Below are 20,343 nucleotides of genomic sequence, written 5' to 3' on the forward strand. Positions count from 1 at the left end.
AAGCTAGGGACATGAAGGACTAGTTGACTATCCGATAAGCATTTGCTTATCGGATAGTTGACAAGCTTGTCAACTAGTTGCTCCCTTCCCCCCCCTTTGCAGCCTCTATCACAAAGAGGCAGCAAGGAGGGGGGAGGGGGAAGGAGTACTTCAAATCAGCAAAGCCACGGGGAGTCTGGGGCCTGATGCTGGGCTCCACATGGCGCTGCCACTTTGAAACACCGCGGGGAGCCTGATGGTGGGCTCCTGTGGTGGTGTTTCAAAACGGCAGTGCTGCACAGAGCCCAGGATCAGCTGAGGACTCTGCAGCTGACCCCGGGCTCTTCCTGGTGCTTTCTCCTTTCAAGTGTAGCAACAGCCCTAGGGTTGTTTCTACATTTCAAAGGCGGAGACACCCTATTGACTAGTCAAATAGTCAATCCAAAATGCACTGAGTATTCAATTAGTTAATTACCCGCAATTTAACATCCCTAAGTTAAGCCACCAAAAATGATGGAATGTTTTGGGGTTTACAGAGTTTATTTACTGCACCTACACTGAAATCCCAGTTCTATAATATTCCATAGTAAGACAAATGCTGGCATTTTATATAGAACTTTGAAAACAAGAGAAGTAATAATTGATTTATGTATGCTACTGAACACCTTAAATATAATGTGATATTTTTTGAAGAGGATCAGAAGGAGTAGTTTGTAAACATTCACACCACAGTTGTGATATTTATCCACTCCATGGGGGGGGAGCTATATAGTTCAGTTCGTTAGTGTTCATAACATTCTTTGAGGTCATAGATGAAAAAAACCCCATAAATATGCAAGTTTTAATACTGTGTGAGCAAATAATTTATTCCAACTTGTATTTAGATGTTCAAGGTTGCTGAAGCTGCCTATTCAGTGGCTAAAGTGAAGAGAAAAAAGTTATCTACTGTTATGAATATAGTGCTTCTGTAAATAATTGAGGTGGTATATAAAGAACAGAGTAGCCTCAGCCCAGTCCCGAACACCTCGTTTTACAAGACAGCACTCATATGGCCCCAAAGGGCATACTGTTCTTGATGGTTCAGAATGCCCTTCATGCAGGTGCACACACATACCACAAAGAGGCATGGGACTTGCAGAGGTAATTCTCAAGGAGAATAAGTCCTTCCTTGCTTCACAGCCTCTATTTTAGTCAATTCAGGAGAGTTATTGACAGACTGCATGAAGGTGAATAAAGCACTATTTCTAGACAGGTGCACTATAACCTTTGGGATCAGAACGCCAGGACCTTATTTTCTAAAATGCTACACACTCAAAATGGTGTTTCGTCCTGTGATGATTCAAACAGGGTCTCTTTCCACTTACATGTGCCAATCAGCATCCCTAGTTTCCGATAATACAAAAGGAAAAAGTACTAGAATTAAGTTTAAATTAAGATACAATTCATAGTAAGAAGACTGAAAACTTTGCATGCTACATACACACTGGTTATCTGCACTGTTTCCACTGATGCCACTAGTGTTTTCATGGTCTCCTGACTAAACTTCACTCATTTCTGCTAGATGCCAACGCACAGGGCTCGCCGAACCGAAGCGATCCCCGCTCGCTAGCCGCGCTGTCCGGCGATCTGCGCATGCGCTGATTGCCCAAACCGGCTCTTCCAGGTTGCAATCTACTTGCCACAGACAAGTAGATTGCATTATTTGTCGAGCCCTGCCAATGCATCAGGCGTCTATCTGCCTATCTAAAAAGGAAGATTAATTAGCATGTTGCAGCCTTGGTGCAACCGATGGCAAAATAACTCCAATAGCTTTAATTACCTGCCAATTCAACTGTCTAATGCTTCCCGTGCTCCCTTAATATCAATAACCTCTATTAGGTATTACAGCCATCTCCTCTGGGCACTGATTTCATCAACGTTTGCTCCAACAGCACAGCTTCATATGGATGTTTACACAGAAAAAAAGCAAGGAAAACACAAGGTTTAGTGCTCGATTCCACAAAGTTTCTTATATGGCACTCATCACCATAGCATGTGAGCAGCTTCCATTAAGTAACATGGCTAATGTCTGTTCCGTGTTTGTGTCCTCAGCCTCCCCACTGGGGGGGAGTGCTTGGTGAGGGGGGTGGAGAAGCATGTGCAGGGGAGTGCCTTGTTTGTAAAAAGGCAGTGGATAGATCTGCTGTGCTTGAGATAGCTTATATTGCTGAGGTGCTTTATTCTACACAAACTGGAGTTGCCAATGTGCTAAAAGCTTCAATCCCAGGTATACTGAATTGCATTAGCCCAACTGACAGATGAATTCAGACCTGGGGTCATCACTTGCCAGCATAGGATAAAGTCTTTTAGCCAACATTTTTCCTGCATTACAGCCTGAGTTGACCAACTACAGGACTCTACTCTCAAAAATGACTGCGCCTTAGCTATAAGCCAGGGCTACTCAATTTTGGAAGCCCCAGGGACCACAATGATACTCACAGCACATGCTGAGGGCCACAATATAAGTGTAGTTCATAAACATGCAAATAGCTTCTTTCACACTGACGAGCATGAATACAAAGATTAAGACACGACTACAGAACACGCAGGCCCCATTTAAGTGAGTTCTGCTGATATTAATAAAATGCAATATTTACCCGATTTCCACCCATATGACAGCACTTTTAATGAACAATGACAGTCCAGGAATTAACTACTAAAACACATATCAACAGAAGACCATTATATTGACTACTTTTTTGTTTTGGTTCCCACCCATGAGCTGCGTGTTGAGCCCCGTATAAACCCAAATCATGCCATGGGCTGCAAAAAGCAGGTGGTGGGCGTGTTGAGTAGCCCTGCTGTGAGCTTTCAAAATGCTTTAGTTTCCCCACCTCTTCTAGCACCCATTCAGCCTAAGCCAGCTATTCTTCATCCAGGAGACAGTTTCGTCCTAGTACTAAGCAACTATGTTGGTAGTAATCATGCAGTCACATGCGGGGAAGTATAAGAAGTGTTATATCTCCCTGCGCTTACTGTTAGCCCTTGAGTCTGTGCTCTCTCACCAGTTCACCTGGTGGCTCCAGACAGACGCTGAGAAGGACAGGCATATGAATGTGCTGAGCACTTCTGCAACAGGCAAGTACAACTATTCCTATTATACAGATTGGAAAATGGAGGAAGAGGGTTAATAATTTTTTCCAATACTAGAGATATCACTATCTATCTTACATGATTTGCAAATGTGTTTCAGGAAGTCTTCTTATTGCTATAAGAGATGTTAAGACAGGCTACTTCGGTTATACTCTGCATTGTGGCATAAACACTGCATTCATGTTTCTTCTAAAGACTAACCTGTTTCTCCACGTTGTTCATGAAGTAAGGAGGAATGCTGGAGGACAAATCACACTGTCTCTCCACTGAAGGGACCTTCAGGGTGGAAGAGAAGGAAGGTGGCAGTCCCTTATTCTTTCTGGAATTCACCACTGATGCTGAACCTAATTGCCCATGCTGCTTCATCACATCTTCAGGCTGCTGATCACCACCAAGAACAACTGAGCCCTAGGGAGAGACAATTCCATTGGATTCATCCTCTACATAGAATGTTTGAAACTGCAGTATAAAGAACAAAAATATCCTAAACAAATAAACACCAGGTGAGTGAGTAAATAAAATAAATACAACAACTAGCTTTTTATAGAAAACCCTCATCAGTAGGAATCAATGTTTCCGTCACAACTAGAAGAAGCTTAGGGTTAGGATTAGGAAACAAACATGGTTCTCTTCCAATTCTACTGGTACTATGCTTTGCTTTTCCTAGAATACTGCAGAGGCAGTGAAAGACCTAACTAATACACAAACTCTGAAGCAGTTAGAACTGCCCCCCTTCTGCAAACCCACAAAACCAAGGAAATGAGAAGTAAGCTACTCAATAGTATATACCCTGTACACCTCCAGCAACAAGCACACCTCTTACCCAGGCCTGGGCAAACTGTCCTCCGTGGGCTGCATGTGGCCCACCACACCACCAAATCCAGCCCGTGGACTTCCTGCCCGCCCCCTGCATGCTGCTGAGAAATATGGCTGTTGCAGGGCTGTTTGAATAGCTGAGAGCCGGAAGGAGGGTGGAAAGGGTTTGTGCGCGGCTCTTGCCCCCAGCACAATCCCACTGGCTGGTTACTGGTCAATGGGAGCTGCTTGTTGTCAGCTGGCAGCTTGGGAAGCACCCTACCATCCTGCGCTCAGGCTCCTAGCTGTTCTGAATCCACATGGCCTCTGCAGCCAGTGAGGAGTCGTCGGGGCAGGAGGGGAGGGGGCAGGGAGTCTACTTGGGAAAGTTGCTGGCTAGGAGTCAAGCATGTAAGTCTCACAGCCAGAGCCTGCCTCTGACACCCCAACTCTTTGCCCCGCCCATACAACCCAAATCTTCTGCCCTCCTCTTGCCCGTATATCCCCTTCCAGATCCTGCACCCCAATCCTCTGCCCCAGGTCACAACCCAAACCCCTGCACCACAGTCCCCTGCCCCAAGTCACAACCCACTCCTGCCCTAGGTCACAGTCCAAACCCCTCCAGCCCACTTCTACACCCTAGTCCCCTTCCCCAGGTCACAACCCAAAACCCTGCACCCTAGTCCCCTAAGCCAGGTCACAACTGCCTCCTTCACCCAAACTCCCTCCCAGACCCCACACCCTTTCCTATACCCCAATCCCTTACTGCAAGCGCCCTTGTCCTTCCATCACAGACCCCACACCTCCTCTAATATGTAAGAGTGTAGCCCTTGACTACTTTCCCAATTCTTGGACTGGCCCCCAATCAAAAATTATTGCCCCTCCCCCCACCTCCGCTCTTACCAATATGAGAGAATACAACAAAGACCGTGACCACATTTTGGCTTTTTTTTTTTTTTTTTTTGCTTCACACATTTTCCCCAGCAGTCACCCGAGACCGCCAATTGGTTAGGACCAGCCCTGCTCCTTGGGCTCTTATGATAGGACAAGAAGCAATGGTCTTAAATTGCAGCAAGGCAGGTTTAGGTTGGATATTAGGGAAAAATTTCCTAATTGTCTGGGCGGTTAAACACTGGAATACATTGCCTAGGGAGATTGTGAAATCTCCAACACAGGAGATATTTAAGAGCAGGTTAGACAGTTATCTACCAGGGATGATCTAGAGCAGCGTAACTTTTTAAGACCGAGGATCACCGAACAATTTATTACTTTTTTTTTTTAAATGAGGAACACCAAGAATTTTTTGTTGAGAGAAAAAAAAAGGGTTGGGGGGAGAGGAGTTATTGAGCGAAAAAAAAGGTTGTCTGCCCTATAAGAAACACTGATCTAGACAAGACGGTGTTTGGTCCTGCAGTGAGGACAAAAGACTGGACCTGATGATCTCTCAAGGTCCCTTCCAGTTCTAGTATTCTATAATTCTAAATATGCAAATAACAATACAGACAAAGGATTCAGGAAATGTTGTTTCTCAAACAGATTCCTTATGAGGCAAGAGATTTAAGAAATAATTAATTTGAACTACAAATATAGACATGTACGTCAGCATCCATCAGGAGCAGTGTAAAGGTTTGGAGGAGTTGGGTGATGAAGGAACTGAGGGACAAGGAAGATGCTGCTGAGAAGGAGTCTAGGTGTGAACTTGGATGGGAGAAGTATGGAATAAGGTTTTTTGTTTTTCCCTTCCATGAAGGGTGGAAGAGATTGTTAGGGAGACTCCTTCATGCACACTCTGGGTGACCCCCAGTCTCTCCCATTGGTCAGGCACATCTTCTCCACCCCTCTATGTTTCTGCACCTCCCTTTCCCAACTGCTCCTGCCCCAGCACTCAGCCAACTCCTCCTTCCTCTCCCCTTCCCTCATGCATCCCTGCACTCCATAAAGCTCCCCTCCTCCCCTCAGGTGTCCCTGCAGCCTACCTCAGCTCTGACTCTCTGCTGTCACTAAGGATGTTAAGTATAGGGGAGGCTCCTCGCGACATTTCAAAGTGGCAGCGCTGCACGGAGCCCAGGTTCAGCTGTGGCCTTCCCCGCTGGCCCTGGGCTGCATGTGGTTTTTTAAAGAGGCATCGCTGCGTGGAGCCCGGGGTTTGGCCCCAGGCTTCAAGCAGCTCTACCACTTCGAAGTACCACCTCTTCTCCCCACCATGCCGCCTCTAGCTGATAGAAGCAGCAAGGGGGGGAAGCAACTAGTTGACGATCCTGTCGACTAGTCCTTCACTTCCTGGCTGTCATTTCACTAGCTCCAATGTTCCTGCTCCAGTTTATTCCCCCCACTAACCCTTCTGAACGCCAATCTATGTGAACCTCGCAACCAACCTTGTTGTGTGCCCCACTCTGTCACCCTATGCCTCTTCACCTGGTCCTGCAGGCAAGGTGCTGTGAGAAAGGCAGCCTCTCAGTCCTTAATGGGCAAGAGGTATAATCACAGTGTCTTCCCAGCACAATGTGTTTCCTAGAGAGAGAATAATTGGCAGGAAATATGAATTCTGCATGTGCACAGTGGTGCGGAATCCCCCCAAGAGCACACCCTTGACCCAGATTACCTTTTCCCAATTCAACAAAATACTGCAGTGGATATCTATCACTGTGTGTGTTAGGGAGATAGTTTGGCAATGAGTTGTATGCAGAAGGTGGTTATAAGGGAGTGATGGAGAGGCTGGCCTCCCTAAAGGGCAGAGTTAAGGTTGTGGTGGACAGTAGTTATGGTAATAAGGTGCATGTTTCTGGATAAAGGAAGAAAAATGATGTAGAAGGAAATGGCTTAATTTTTCATGTCCTTGTTTTGTGGATGTGTCAGGAAGATGGGAGTTTGTCATACTCTTCCAAAATTCCCAGCGGAGCAAAAATCAGAAGATGCATAGTTAAGGTTGCCTGCACAATACTAAACCTCTTTCAGAATTGTCCAAATAAGCCATGTTAAAACTTTAACCTTCACTATGCAGATCCGAGAGATGCTGAAGTATTCAAGGTTTTTTACTTCTTTGTACACCTCACTCTTACTCACAGGATTCATTCCAACACTATGAAAGGACGAACAGGAAAGGACATGGGGGGGAGGGGGGGAAGAGGAAGGGGGAGAAAGGTTGCCCACACCACTTTCTCGCTGCCCTCTTCAAGCAACTACTCAATATGAATAAATTCACACCGGCCTTCACAACATCTTCTGGCAAAAAGAATTCTCCAGGTAGACTGTGTGTGGTGTGAAGAAATGCTTCTTTTTATTTTAAATCTGCTGACTATTAATCTCATTTAGCGATCCCTAGTTCCTGTGTTAGAAGTCGGAGAAAATAACATTTCCTTATTTACTTTCTCCACAACGGTCATGATTTTATAGACCTCTAACATATCACCCTTGCCTCTTAGATGTCTCTTTTCCAAGCTGAAAAATCCCAAGTCTTATTAATCCGTCCTCGTATAGAAGCTATTTCATACCCTGAAGTATTTTATTGCCCTTTTCTGATTCTTCTCCCATTCAAATATATCTTTGAGATGGAGTGACCATCTGCACACAATACTCAAGATGTGGGCATACTTTGGGTTTATTCAGAGACAGTATGTTAGGTCCTTTGGAATGTATCCAGTACAGATAAATGCCTGTGTTTAAAAAACTGCAATTAGGTGTGGCAATTTTGCCTTCTCAAGTACTTCGGTAACAGCAACTTTGCTCTTTCACCTGATATTTAAAATACAATAAAGACCAATGAGCGTGGAAAGTGGTTAGCCTTCTCCCATGTCTGCTACAGATCTTACCGCCATACAGCATAGAGCTCAGGATGCATGCCCTCAAACTCACAGCTTGGTCTTCAATGTCAGTTTCTCATTATTACACACATACTTACTCAGTTGACCAAATATGGTGGCTGCCCTTCTAATGCAAGAATTAAACTCCTTATCTAGAGCTATATTAACATAGATGATCCTAAAGAGCAGAATCTGTCACAACTTCTATAGTCATGCCAGCTATTAAAACTCCTAATGCAGTCAAAATACCCTGTCCCATAATCATGGTCTTCTTCAGATTGATAGCATCTCAAAATTCATCACAAGCTAATGCAAAGCTACCGGAGGCTCCTCTTTGCTATTCCTGATAATCAATAAGTTGATGAAGAAAGATGCTCTATTTGGAGCTGTTTAACTTTAAAAAAACAGAACAAAACTAAGACATTCAATGTTGAAGTGTTTTCCATCTGATTCTGCAGGGAAATGTGTACTCTTAGTGCTAGACGAAGAGGAAAAGCAAAAAATATACCGAAGAGTGTTGATGCCCAAAACACACCCTTGTTTGACAGTGCTGCAGATTTAAAAGCTGTGAGATGGATGACCATTATACTGGAATGTAGCATTCATGCTACATGCAACTTCTTTGGAGGATAGGGACATAATTCAAAATGACCTTAGCAAGTTAGAGAAATGGTCAGAGGTAAACAGGATGAAGTTTAATAAAGAGAAATGCAAAGTGCTCCACTTAGGAAGGAACAATCAGTTCCATACATACAAGATGGGAAGCGACTATCTAGGAAGGAGCATGGCGGAAAGGGATCTAGGGGTCATAGTGGACCACAAGTTGAATATGAGTCAACAGTGTGATGCTGTTGCAAAAAAAAAAAAGCAAATATGATTCTAGGTTGTATCAACAGGTGTGTTGTAAGCAAAACTCGTGAAGTCATTCTGCCGCTCTACTCTGCACTAGTTAGGCCTCAGCTGGAGCACTGTGTCCAGTTCTGGGCGCCACATTTCAAGAAAGATGTGGAGAAATTGGAAAGGGTAAACCTCATTTTACGGGGCATAACACCTTCTGTCGACAGAGTTCTGTCGACAGAAGGTGTTATTGCCTGTAGGGTTGCGTCTAGACTATAGGGTTGTGTCGACAAAGCAGCTTGCTTTGTCAACAAAACTGAATGTGTCTAGACGCTCTATGTCGACAGAAGTTTTGTTGACAGTATCTGTCGACAAAACTTCCGTCGACAAAACCCTGTAGTCTAGACGTACCCTTAGTAAGATCCATGAAGGCCATATAAAGAGGTAGAATGAGCAATTACTTGTACAATTCCTTCTATAAATATATGGCTCAAAATGCCCGAGTGTGCAGGAGCACACCCACACAAAACCACTCCTTGCTGGAGGCTTTTCAAAGATTCCCTCCTCATAATTCCAGTGGCCAGAGTGCATGAATCCGTGTACACAGAGTCTACTGCAGCCTGACACTTGGTTCTGGAAACTAATTCGCCCTTCTCCAGAATAGTCTGAGCATGTTGTGTTGAGATGACTTATCTGCAGAGACTGATAGCTGACCATAGTTCCAAAAATCATATTTAGCCAGACGTGCCAGGTAATTAAGAAATGGGGAACTCAGGACTGGCTAATGAAAAATCTTCCTTATTGGCTGGAGTGGAATGCAGATGCTGTTGTCTGGCCCACTCCTGAGCAGTCTGGATAACCAAAGAATTAGTTGGAGGAGGGGAGAAAAATAGAAATTCAGTTCCCTTTGTCAAAGCAAAAGTGCCTTTTTCCCACCTCCTTTCTGGTGGGGGCAAATGTGGCTGGGTGCATGCCACATGGTACAAACGAAGACTGGCACTGCTGATCAGTAGTGCCCCTCTGGCCAACACTGATGTTTGGAGAATGTTCTGCAATTGATGCTGACTGTTCTGCATTTCTCCTTACGGACTGTTAAAAACTTCAGATTACCACCAGTTTTAGCAGTTGTTGCAGAGGGTGTTGCCTGGGCAAAAGGAAGGCACTGACGATACTGGCACATCGGAAGATGAAGGGAATGGCTCTGGATATGGTAGCACCATCGGAGCTAGGTTACCCAGTGCATCTTACAGTACAGGTTTGAAATGTCTAATCCAAAAAAGATGAGGAGTCCTGTGGCACCTTAAAACAGATTTATTTGGGCATAAGCTTTCCATGAGTAAAAACCACTGATTTTGACAGCACTCCTCATAGTCTGTATGGGTAAAAACAAACACGGCTACCCCTTTGAGACTAATCAAAAAAGAACAGAGTGATGAAATGGATGGACTGGAATGGCTCTAAAGACAGAGAGAGTGGGGCAAGAACTCCAGTAAGGCAAATCCAAGGGATCCTGCAGTTATCTCAGGGGCTCTTGTGCTGGGGCAAGGGAAGATAGTGCTATTAGGCTGGCGGATCCCTGAGTAGTTGTTACAGAAGCAGCAGACCACGTGTACCAGCAGAGTCATCCAATGCAGAGAACTGGATACTTGTACAAATGGTGGCACCATCTGAATGGGGTCAGCTAGAAGGGAGCATTCAGGAGTAGGGATGTCAACGTGTAGACAACTACATGATTAATTGCTAAGCCTGGGCTTATTGGTTAATCCTCTCAACTACACACATTCCCCTGCCCTTGCTTCCTCTGTACCAGAGGCAGCTGGGGCTGGGGTGGGGAGGAGGGAGAATAGAGGTAGCAGCATGGAAGGTGAGGGGGGTAAGCAAGAGCCGATACATAGAAGGAGCTGGCATTTAAACCAGCTCTCTAGACCCACCTACAATGGCAGCAGTGTGGGGTGGCAGGCAGAAGCAGGTCTGTGCCCCCATCCCTATCTCACTCGCTGGCAGCCCTGTCCTGCACACAGAACCCCTCATTTTTGTCCCCACCCCAGAGACTATGGAGGGTCCACAAAATCCACCAACTCCAGCACCCCAGAAAAGTAAATCTGGCCTATGGGAAGCCCCAAACCTCAGGCCTCCCTGTCCTTTCCCCTCGCCCCATGAGGCTGGAGCACCAGAGGAGTGAGGTGTCTCAGTTGGGGGCCACATCAGGGAGGGCTGGGGGGTTTTGGAGGAGTTTTTTTTGTTTCTCACTTGTGTGGTCCCCAACTGATTTTCCAATGGGTCAGTGGCTCCTGAACCAAAAGAGTTTCCCACTCATGCCACAAATGAAGAAAACATTGAAACTTTTGGTGTTGGACATAAATTAATATTTTACTTTATTTAAAATTAAGTTTGATAAACATGAGAAAGTTAAAACCCTTAATCTGTTTAAATAATTTAAATTAAACCATTTCCCTGGCTGCAGCACTAGCAAAATGGCTTGGGTGTAATTATTTAATTAATGGTGAGTTTCCATTAGCAACTGGTGGCCCTTGGAAAGGTTAACATTGAGCCAAGTGGTCCATGAGCCAAAAAAGTTTGAGAACCATTGCTATGAGAATTCTTCACTGCCGTCCACATTCGACACGTCCTAACAGCCTATCAGGATAAAGTTTCTTAGTTTTCCCTTTGTGTTATAGCAGCACTCAAAGGCCCTGATCAGACTCCGGGTAGCCCTAAGTTAGGCACTGTACAGACAGTACTGAACTTGAAGACTCTGTATAAGTTCAAAAGCTCGTCTCGAACAGATGTTGGTCTGATAAAAGACACTACCTGACTTATCTCTCTAACACCCTGGGACTAACATGCTTACAACAAAACTGCTTACAATTCTGTCTTTGTATTTACTGTCTTTTTAACCTTCTGGGCCAAGTGGCAGGTTTTGTACCAACGTAACTGTCAGTTTAGAAACTGGAAGAGGGTGGGCAAAAAACAAAAAGAAAAAAAGAGGCAGTCCACCAGGGTTAGTCCCTGGCAGGCCACTGCTGCTAAGTTTACCTGCACTTCTGCAGGTATCAAATGATTGCAGCTTTTGTTGGCCACGGATTGCTGTTCGTGCTGGGAAGCAGTGTGCACTGGGACACCACTTCCACAGCAATTGGCAACAAGAGCTGCAATCATCCGATGCCTGAAAAAGCAGGTAAACAGAGAGGTGGGGGCCCACCAGGGATTAACCCTGAGGACCGGATCTGGCCCACAGGCCGGAATTTGCTCACTCCTGCCCTAACACGTATACAAGTATACCACCACAATGGTGCTCATATCAGTGTAGCTTATTCCTATAAGTAGAGGGGAATAATAGGTTGTTCTTTATATAGTGCTTTTCATTAGGACCTCAGTGTCATCTGCTATAACACTGCTCTACAGCCAAAATGCTTCTGAAATAAATGTAATCAAACGTTACTAATTCTGGGTCACTGAGAACGAAAATGATGCTTAAAATTGTTGATTGGCTCTAGTTTTCAAGATTGTTATTGGGTCAGTATATACGACCCTTGACTTGGGAATGGCGGAGGATAAGTGAGTTATAAAGGGAAGGGTTCTCAATTTAAACCAGAAATGACTAAAATACATCTTTGACTGGATCTACGAATAAATCTATGACTGGGTTTGGACAGTACTTGCTTTTTAGGCAAAACAATGAATGATGAATGGAGACTGTTCATTGATTCATCGAAGACGAGTCTTAAAGCTGTTTTGCTGCATAATGGCAATGTTTTGCCATCAATTCCAGTTGGTCCATATGGTCCAGTTGGTCCATATGAAGGAAACCTATGACAACATGAAACAACTTTTGAGGTGCATAAACTATGACCAACATCAGTGGCAGCTTTGTGGTGATTTGAAGGTTGTTGCTCTCTTGCTTGGTCTGCAGACTGGATACACAAAGTACTGTTGTTTTCTCTGCGAATGGGATAGTCGTGCAAGAGATTCCCACTACATCAAGATAGATTGGCCACTCCGACAGTCATTGGAGCCTGGGAGGAAAAGTGTTCAGCATCCACCACTTGTTGAATCAAGGAAGATTTTGTTACTACCCTTACACATCAAGCTGGGTCTGATGAAGAACTTTGTCAAGGCCATGGACAAAACACAAGCAGCTTTCAAGTACCTCCATGGAAAATTTCCAAGGTTAAGTGAAGCTAAGATAAAGGAAGGTGTCTTTGTTGGTCCTCAGATTCGTGAACTTCTTCGAGATGATGCATTTGACCATGCACTGCGTGGCAAGGAAAAGACGGCATGGAAAGCCTTCCAGTTAGTGGCAATAAATTTTCTTGGAAACAACAAGGCAGACAATTACAGGTTGTTGGTGGAAAGCCTCCTCAAGGCATACAAAAGCCTTGGTTGCAACATGTCACTAAAGATACATTTTTTGCACTCTCATCTACATTTTTTTCCACCCTCATCTACATTTTTTTCCACCGAACTGCGGAGCAGTGAACGACGAGCACAGCGAGCGATTTCACCGGGACATTGCAACAATGGAGAAACGCTATCAGGACAAATGGAGCCCATCAATGCTTGCAGACTATTGCTGGACAGTGACAAGAGATGCTCCATTTAATGAATACAAGAGACAAGCCAAGAAGCGTCAAGTAGACACTGAATAGGACTAAACTATGTACTTAATAGTTTTTTGCCTTTTGTTTCATAATAAATTTTATTTATATAACCCTTTTGCTGATTTTTAAAGTGTTACATAAACAGGACAGGTGAAATATTATCATGTAAAGCAACCATAAAAAGACCTAGGTTTACAATTTATGATTAAAACTCTACTATCTACACAATATACATAGACGTAAAATGTAAAAACTTAAATATCTTGGAAACAGTAGCCAATCAGTTGTTTTAATTGTCATATTTGAATCCAGCACATCAAAATACATAATAAATAGCACATTTTATCTCTGAAGCAGACGACTTCTAAAAAATTGTAGACCAGTGTAAGCCATGTGAACCAGGCCAATTCTTTCTATTACAGTAGTAACAAGAATCCCCAAACAAGATGATTGTTCTAAATGAGAAAACATTCCCATATTTCTGTTTCACTGTAGCATAATATATTGTGCCAAAGGTCTACTGTTAATATGATTAGTTTGATTTACACAGTGAAATCATCCATACCATCCTGTAACATGGTTCCCAAGGAAAGAGTAGCAAGTGTTGGTAAAGCCAATCGAGACCTAATGGTGTGTCAGAAATGAAGGCTCTCAAAACAGCACTGTATGAAAAATTAAAGCACCCAAAAGCATAAGGCAAATACAGACTACAATGTCTATCAATTTCAGAGGAAAATGTTCAGAAAATGCACATGCTTAGCAGTGAGTACATACTAATTTAGATGCCAGCTGGCATATGAATTAATTAACTGCATCAAACTACCTCACCATCTGGTGTCAGAAGACAAATATATAAATTTAACAAATACATTTATAGAAACTGTTCTAAAAATTCAGTTTCAGGTTCCATGGTTCATAGTTTGAACTAATCTCACCACGGGCTGAGGAGACTCCACTGTAGTTTGCAAAGTACTTTGAATTTTTATGGGACAAGAGAGTCTCTGCAATGGCAAGAGTATGCTTTTTTAAGCTTTAACTAAATTTTAAAGTTAGTCAGGCACTAGAAACTATGGTTAATTAATTAATTAGTCATGTAACCTCATCACATTTTAATGGTTGCATGACTATTCGATAGTCCCTTGGTGTGGGGCCAGCAGCCAGTGCAGTCCCAGCCACAGTCCCAGGGCAGCAGCAGGGGGTGGCAGTGGCCCCTGTCCGTGGGTGGCTCAAGCTCCCCATGGACAGATTGAGTCAGATGCCACCAACAGAAGGTTGATTTTCTATTTGGTGGTTCGCTTCCGTAGCTTTCCCAGCAGTATTGCTTTTTTAAGACTTCTGAAACATTCTCCACATCTCTGTTCTTTCAAATTTTGGACAGAACTTTGTCTTCCTTTGTAGGAAGGGAGGGAGGGGGGAAGTACCTGTCAATTGTACTGACAGTGCTAATAAGGCTAACTGAGTAGGCTGGAAATGTCCCATACTTAGCTTTTGATGTCAATGAGGGTGTTGAATGTAAAGAAAGCTGGCTTTATAATGGGTCATCATTCAAGCCAGGAAAACAGAGTCAAATTTGCATATGAAAGTCAACGCCTCACTCTCCCTGTAGTTGGCTTGTGAAATTCCTTTGTAGAATGGCTACTTTTAAACCCATTAGTTAGTGCCCAGCAAGGTTAAAATGTTCCCCTCCAGGTTTCTGTGTTACCATTTCTAATATCTAGTTTGTGTCCATTAACTCTGTCCTAGAGACTGTCCAGTTTGGCCAATATACATGGCAAAGGGGCATTGCTTGCACTTGATGGCATATGCAAAATGCAGGACAATGTAGCACTTTAAAGACTAACAAGATGGTTTATTAGATGATGAGCTTTCGTGGGCCAGACCCACTTTATTTGATCTGAGGAAGTGGGTCTGGCCCACGAAAGCTCATCATCTAATAAACCATCTTGTTAGTCTTTAAAGTGCTACATTGTCCTGCATTTTGCTTCAGCTACCCCAGACTAACACGGCTACATCTCTACCACTATTCTTGATGGCATATGACATCAAAAGTTAAGAATGGAACATTTCCAGCCTACTCAATTAGCCTCATTAGCATTGTCAGTACAATTGACAGGTACTTTGCCCTCTTCCTTCTTTTTCTGTTATAAATTGTGAGGGTCCCCTCCTTTTTTCTTCTCTCAAACATCTGAAGAAGTAGGTTTTGCCCACAAAAGCTCACACTAATATATATGTATTTATATTTGTTAGAGACCATGATGCCACAGGACTACTTGTTTTTAAAGTTACAAACTAACATGGCTACTCCTCTAAGACTTTTAAGATAAGTATGTGCTGGTCATTATCCAAGACTGCTATCACATGAAATACATGGCAGAATGCAAATAGAACAGAACAGGAGACATACGATTCTCGCCCCGGCCCCCTCCTTTGCCCCCTCCCCCCAAGGAGTTAAGTCACAGATATAATTAACACATTTTAATGAGCATCAGGAGCCTGGAAGCATATCCTCTGGAATGATGGCCAAAGCACAGAGGCATATAAACATGGAACATATTGGCACAAATACTGTGCAACACCAGCTACAAAGGTTCCATGTGAACACCTGTTTTCACTTTCAGGTTCATTGTAATTAAGAAGCAAGCTGCACTATCTCCCATAAATGTAAACAAACATGTTTGTCTTACCAGTAGGCTGAATGAAAAGCAGACTGAGGGGACTTACAGGCTCTAAAGTTTTATACTGTTTTGGTTTTGAGGGCAGTTATGTAACCCCCAACTCCCCCCCCCCCCACCCATCTACATTTACAAGTTGTACTTTCACTATAAAGAATTTGTACTACAGCAGTGGTTCTCAAAGTGCGGTCCGTGGCCGCCTCCCAGGTTGTCTGTGGCTTGAGCTCAGCCCGCTCTTAACCCCCCCCCTCCCCCCCACCCACACAGCAGGGAGCCCACGCTGTTGCTCCAGCCTTGTAATTACTGTGCAGGCTCCGGCTTCCTGCTCAGAGGGCACACAGGGGGTGCATGGGAAGAAAACCCTGATTTTCCCCACCAGCCCCCGCTCTAGGAAAGAGGCACAGCAAGCGGCTCCACGCGCTGCCATGCCCCCAGTGGGGGAGCGAGGTGGAGAGAGTGTGGCAGCGCACAGAGCCACTTGCTCTGCCCCTCTCCATGAGCCAGAAGGCGAAGCTTCCCACTTTGGGGGGTGGGGTGAGGCTGAGTTTCCTCCTCACCCTGCTAGGGGGATGGCAGAGCAGTGATGCACTGTCCAGAGGCTTTCCCTGCTTCAAGGGGGTGCAAAGCCAGGTAAGCACCCCCCCATGCCAAGACCCCCGCACTCCTCTCCCCCTGTCAAGATCCCGCACCCCCAGCTTGCTCCTCCTGCCTCCCCCTGGCCAGATACCCTACTCCCAGTCTGTTTCTGCACCCTACCTCCCACCCAGACCTCGCAACTTCCCCCCTTCAGCACCCCACCTCCTTCCCAGATCCTGCACCCTATCCCACTCGCTGGCAGCCCTCTCCTGCACACTGAACCCCTCATTTTTATCCCCACCCCAGAGCCTAAAGGGGTCCATAAAATTCACTAGCTCCGGAAACCCAGAAAAGTAGATCTGGCCTATAGGAAACCCTGAACCTCAGTCCTCCTGTGGAAAGGTTTCCATTGAGCTAGGTGGGTCCATAGGCCGAAAAGTTGAAAACCGCACTACAGTACTTATATGAGGGGAACTGAAAGATGATTTATTTTTTAAATCATTTTGCAGTACAAATATTTGTAATCAAAATTAAGTAAGCACTGTACACATTGTATTCTGTCTTGTAATAGAAATCAATATTTTCAAAAATAGAGAAAAACACCATATATTTAATACATTGAAGTGGGTATTTTGTTTAACAGTGCAATTAATTTGAGTTAATTGTGACTGACAACTCTGTCTACAAAATTTTAGTCACAATATAAAAGATTACATTCTTCAAGGTACAAAATGGCCTTACCTTGGTGGCACGTAGTTGCCTGTAGATACCTGTCTGCTGCCTTATGCGATACTCCAAGTCAGAGATCTGAGCCTGCAACCATGTCCACTGACAGATAATGGCTGCTCTCTCCACTGCCCACTGGCATTCTGCTCGATGGTGCCTAGAAAGCAAGTGTGTGTACTTTAATTACCGCCATGTATTTAAACTGGTTTATTCCATGTAAAAAATCTGTTAGGATAGGCAGGGCTTGACAAGTTCGTCAACCTACTCGCCTGGGGCGAGTAGATTTTAAGCCAGCACGGCGCTGCAGTGCATGGTGCTGCCCACTGCCACTTGTCAAGCCCTGAGGATAGGCAAATAGTCACAAGTAAAATAAATCACAAATTCACTTTAAAGGAGACCTAGCTTTCAAAGTCCATATCATCTCAAAACTTCCTGGCTAAATTAAGTTTTGCACTGCTACAAGCAATGCCAACAATCAGAGTCCAACCACGAACCACCACTCACTATAGCAATTATAAGGCAGTGAAAACGAATGCCTTAGTTCTTCGACTGCAGCAACACAAACTGTTATACAACAGCGGTGGTGAGAGCAGTATTCGGCTTTTCAAAGAAAAAATTGCGGCTCTCGCACCCGCGGCTCTTAAAGGGGCAGCGTTTCTGTCTGAAAGAAACAGAGCTGGCATCTTGGCACCCCATGCAGAGTTCAAAATGGCTGCCTTCAAAGGGCAATACCTGCTCTGCTCTTAGAGTGGCGGCTGGGGGCATTTTTCCCGCCTCTCAACCAAACACAGCAGCCAGGGCTCCCCCCCCCCCCTCGACAAAACGGCAGCCTGTGCTCCCTCCCCCCAAAACAACTTTTTCCCCCTTGGCTCTTTGCGCTGTATCCACCACTATTTTGGCCATCCCTGGAGTACAAGGATAGGTTTACACTGCCCCAGTTACAGTACTGCTGCCACAACACTGTGACATGGGCAGTGTAGTCATTTTTTAATCCATGAGGTTGCGCTCTCCTTTGAACATGGCCTCCACTGGGAACACGCTCCACAATGGTGAGGGTCTCCCAGGTGGGTGAGCATTGAAAGACACAAGCGGCTGAACTGGCTAGAACAGGGTGTCAGCATTTCTAGACCCCAGGGAGGAGGTGCTGGGAGCACCAGGGCATTGTGGAAAGTGCTTTGCACTCATGCCCACAGGCGTGAAAAGTTATCTGCATATATATTTGCATGTATATGCAATCACACTTAAGTTGCGGCCCTCAGCATGTGCTGTGTTATTGTGGCTCCCAGGGCTTTCAAAGTTGAGTAGCCCTCATCTAGAGTTTAGTGAAATCATTTTTATTCTTTACAACTGTGTGTTTTCTTAGGAATTTTTGTTATTTCATTTTATCCATACGGAAGGAGGGCAGGTTCTGTTCCCCAGATGGTGGGAGTTGCAAAACGAGTTACTTCTGCACTCATGCTGAAGTAGCACTACAGTCCCACAGAGCTGTGGCTGGCTCCCTGCTCTGTTGATGTTATTTAGGACATACATTGAGCAGCTAGCGCTGAAAGGCACCCTCAGGAGCCAAGTCACAACATCCAGAGCAGAAAGCAGGGCCAGACACATTGGACAGGAGCCATCACTGCAAAGTAAGTTTTTTGTTCTACTTTGTATTTGCAAAAAATGTGTGGGGGATACTGCTATCTTTTCCCTTAACAGTATTCTTGGTAAAACATTTTGTTGCTTTCTGATTGCTGCCATTAGTATGGCAGATAAGTATTTTATGCAATATAAACTTTATGAATAGTTGTGAGGTTATGGACAGAGGTCAAACGCATAAATATTACAGATATTTATGATCCATGAAAGGACAAGAGAGATAGAACTTAAGGGTGAAAAATGCGGAATATTGTTACCCGAGATTGAGGGACCTGAGAGACCCTGTCAACAATAAGAACAATGAACATCTGTGGAGATAGTCTACGTTCACTTTCCAGACCATATGCAGACTTAAGGATTTACAAAAACAAAAGAACTGGCCAGTCTCTGACTAGGGGACCGCTATTGTAAGAATAAAAAAAGAGCACTAGAATGTATCCATTATAAAGGAGAAACCCTGCCAGCAGAAGGTCTCATGAAAGGCAGATCACAGCTGTTTGAGCTGGACCAGCACAGCAGGGATTGACCTTTGAGGAGATCTAATATACTTTCAAAGAAAGTAACTTGTTAGTAAGTACAGGCTAGTTTTTTGCCTTATGTTTTTCTTTTCTCTGTAACCCTATGTTTACAAATTCTTATACTTGCTTTCATTTGAATATTTATCTAATGCTCTGTAAATTTGGTTACTATAATTTGTTGAAGTGCTGTAGGCTAAGGAAAGTGCTGAACTGAGGAGAGACCCATGAACTCAGCTGCATTATTTCTATAGATTCAGCAGATTGCAGGTGTCCAGAAGATATGGGGACTAGGCGTCTGTCACATTACCGAAATGGAGGGAAGCAGCCAGATTGCTGCTGCACCCCTAGGTGGGGGTGTTGGCCCCAGAAATTGGTAAGAAAGGGAGCCATGTGGGGTATTGAATGGGAGCTTGTTGTTTTCTCATCCTGTGTACACTATTTATGTGAGTATATAATGTCTGTGTGTGTAGATCTGTAATCTGTGTGGAAGCTGAATATTTCTCTGAATGTGGTTAAGCATTGCTATGGACAGGCTGAGTAGTGGAGCCCTGTGGAACAATGGCACTTGATGGCCCAAAGACACACCTAAAGCATGAGGGCGGACACCTAAGAGCGGCCAGCAGAGAGAGGCTGAGGACCAGGTGACCTGCTGCATACCAGAAGAGGCCAGGAAGGGGGTATAAAGAGGCCATGTGGTCGATGCCATTTTGTTCTCAGCTCAGCACTTCATCCCAGAGGTAGCATTGCAGGGATCGAAGAGCCCGGAAGACCTGTGAACCCATCCTGATCGTAGGATGTGCAATAAGAACTTTTAAACCAGCAGCTGCAACATCTCTGCTAGAGCCTGCATCGAGGACTGGGAGATTCGGTGCATGTAACGTACTGTACTTTAATAACCTTACTCTCAGGCTTTTCTTTCTTGTAATAATAAACCTTTAGATATAGATTCTAAAGGATTGGCCCAGCATGATTTGTGGGTAAGGTCCAGAGGGTAAATTGACCAGGGATCTGTGGCTGGTTTCTTGGAACCGGACAGAACTTGTTCGGGGTAGGTGGGATTGGGTGCTAG

The 20,343-nt window shown here is 44.5% G+C and overlaps 1 protein-coding gene across 3 annotated transcripts in view; it reads right to left on the reverse strand.

Annotated features, from left to right (window-relative positions):
* The window catches only part of LOC102460602 (KAT8 regulatory NSL complex subunit 1-like), an 80,886-nt gene that overhangs the window by 45,342 nt on the left and 15,201 nt on the right, over positions 1-20,343 (reverse strand). For all 3 annotated transcript variants that reach the window (XM_075923044.1, XM_006127797.2, XM_075923045.1), the window contains exons 2-3: positions 17,134-17,275; positions 3,313-3,519 (exon numbers count right to left, since the gene is read on the reverse strand). In XM_075923044.1, the coding sequence (XP_075779159.1) occupies positions 3,313-3,519; positions 17,134-17,275 (349 nt within the window). The remainder of the gene's footprint in view (positions 1-3,312; positions 3,520-17,133; positions 17,276-20,343) is intronic.

Source organism: Pelodiscus sinensis, chromosome 2 (assembly GCF_049634645.1).
Source record: "Pelodiscus sinensis isolate JC-2024 chromosome 2, ASM4963464v1, whole genome shotgun sequence".
In the NCBI taxonomy this organism is placed as follows: domain Eukaryota; kingdom Metazoa; phylum Chordata; order Testudines; family Trionychidae; genus Pelodiscus; species Pelodiscus sinensis.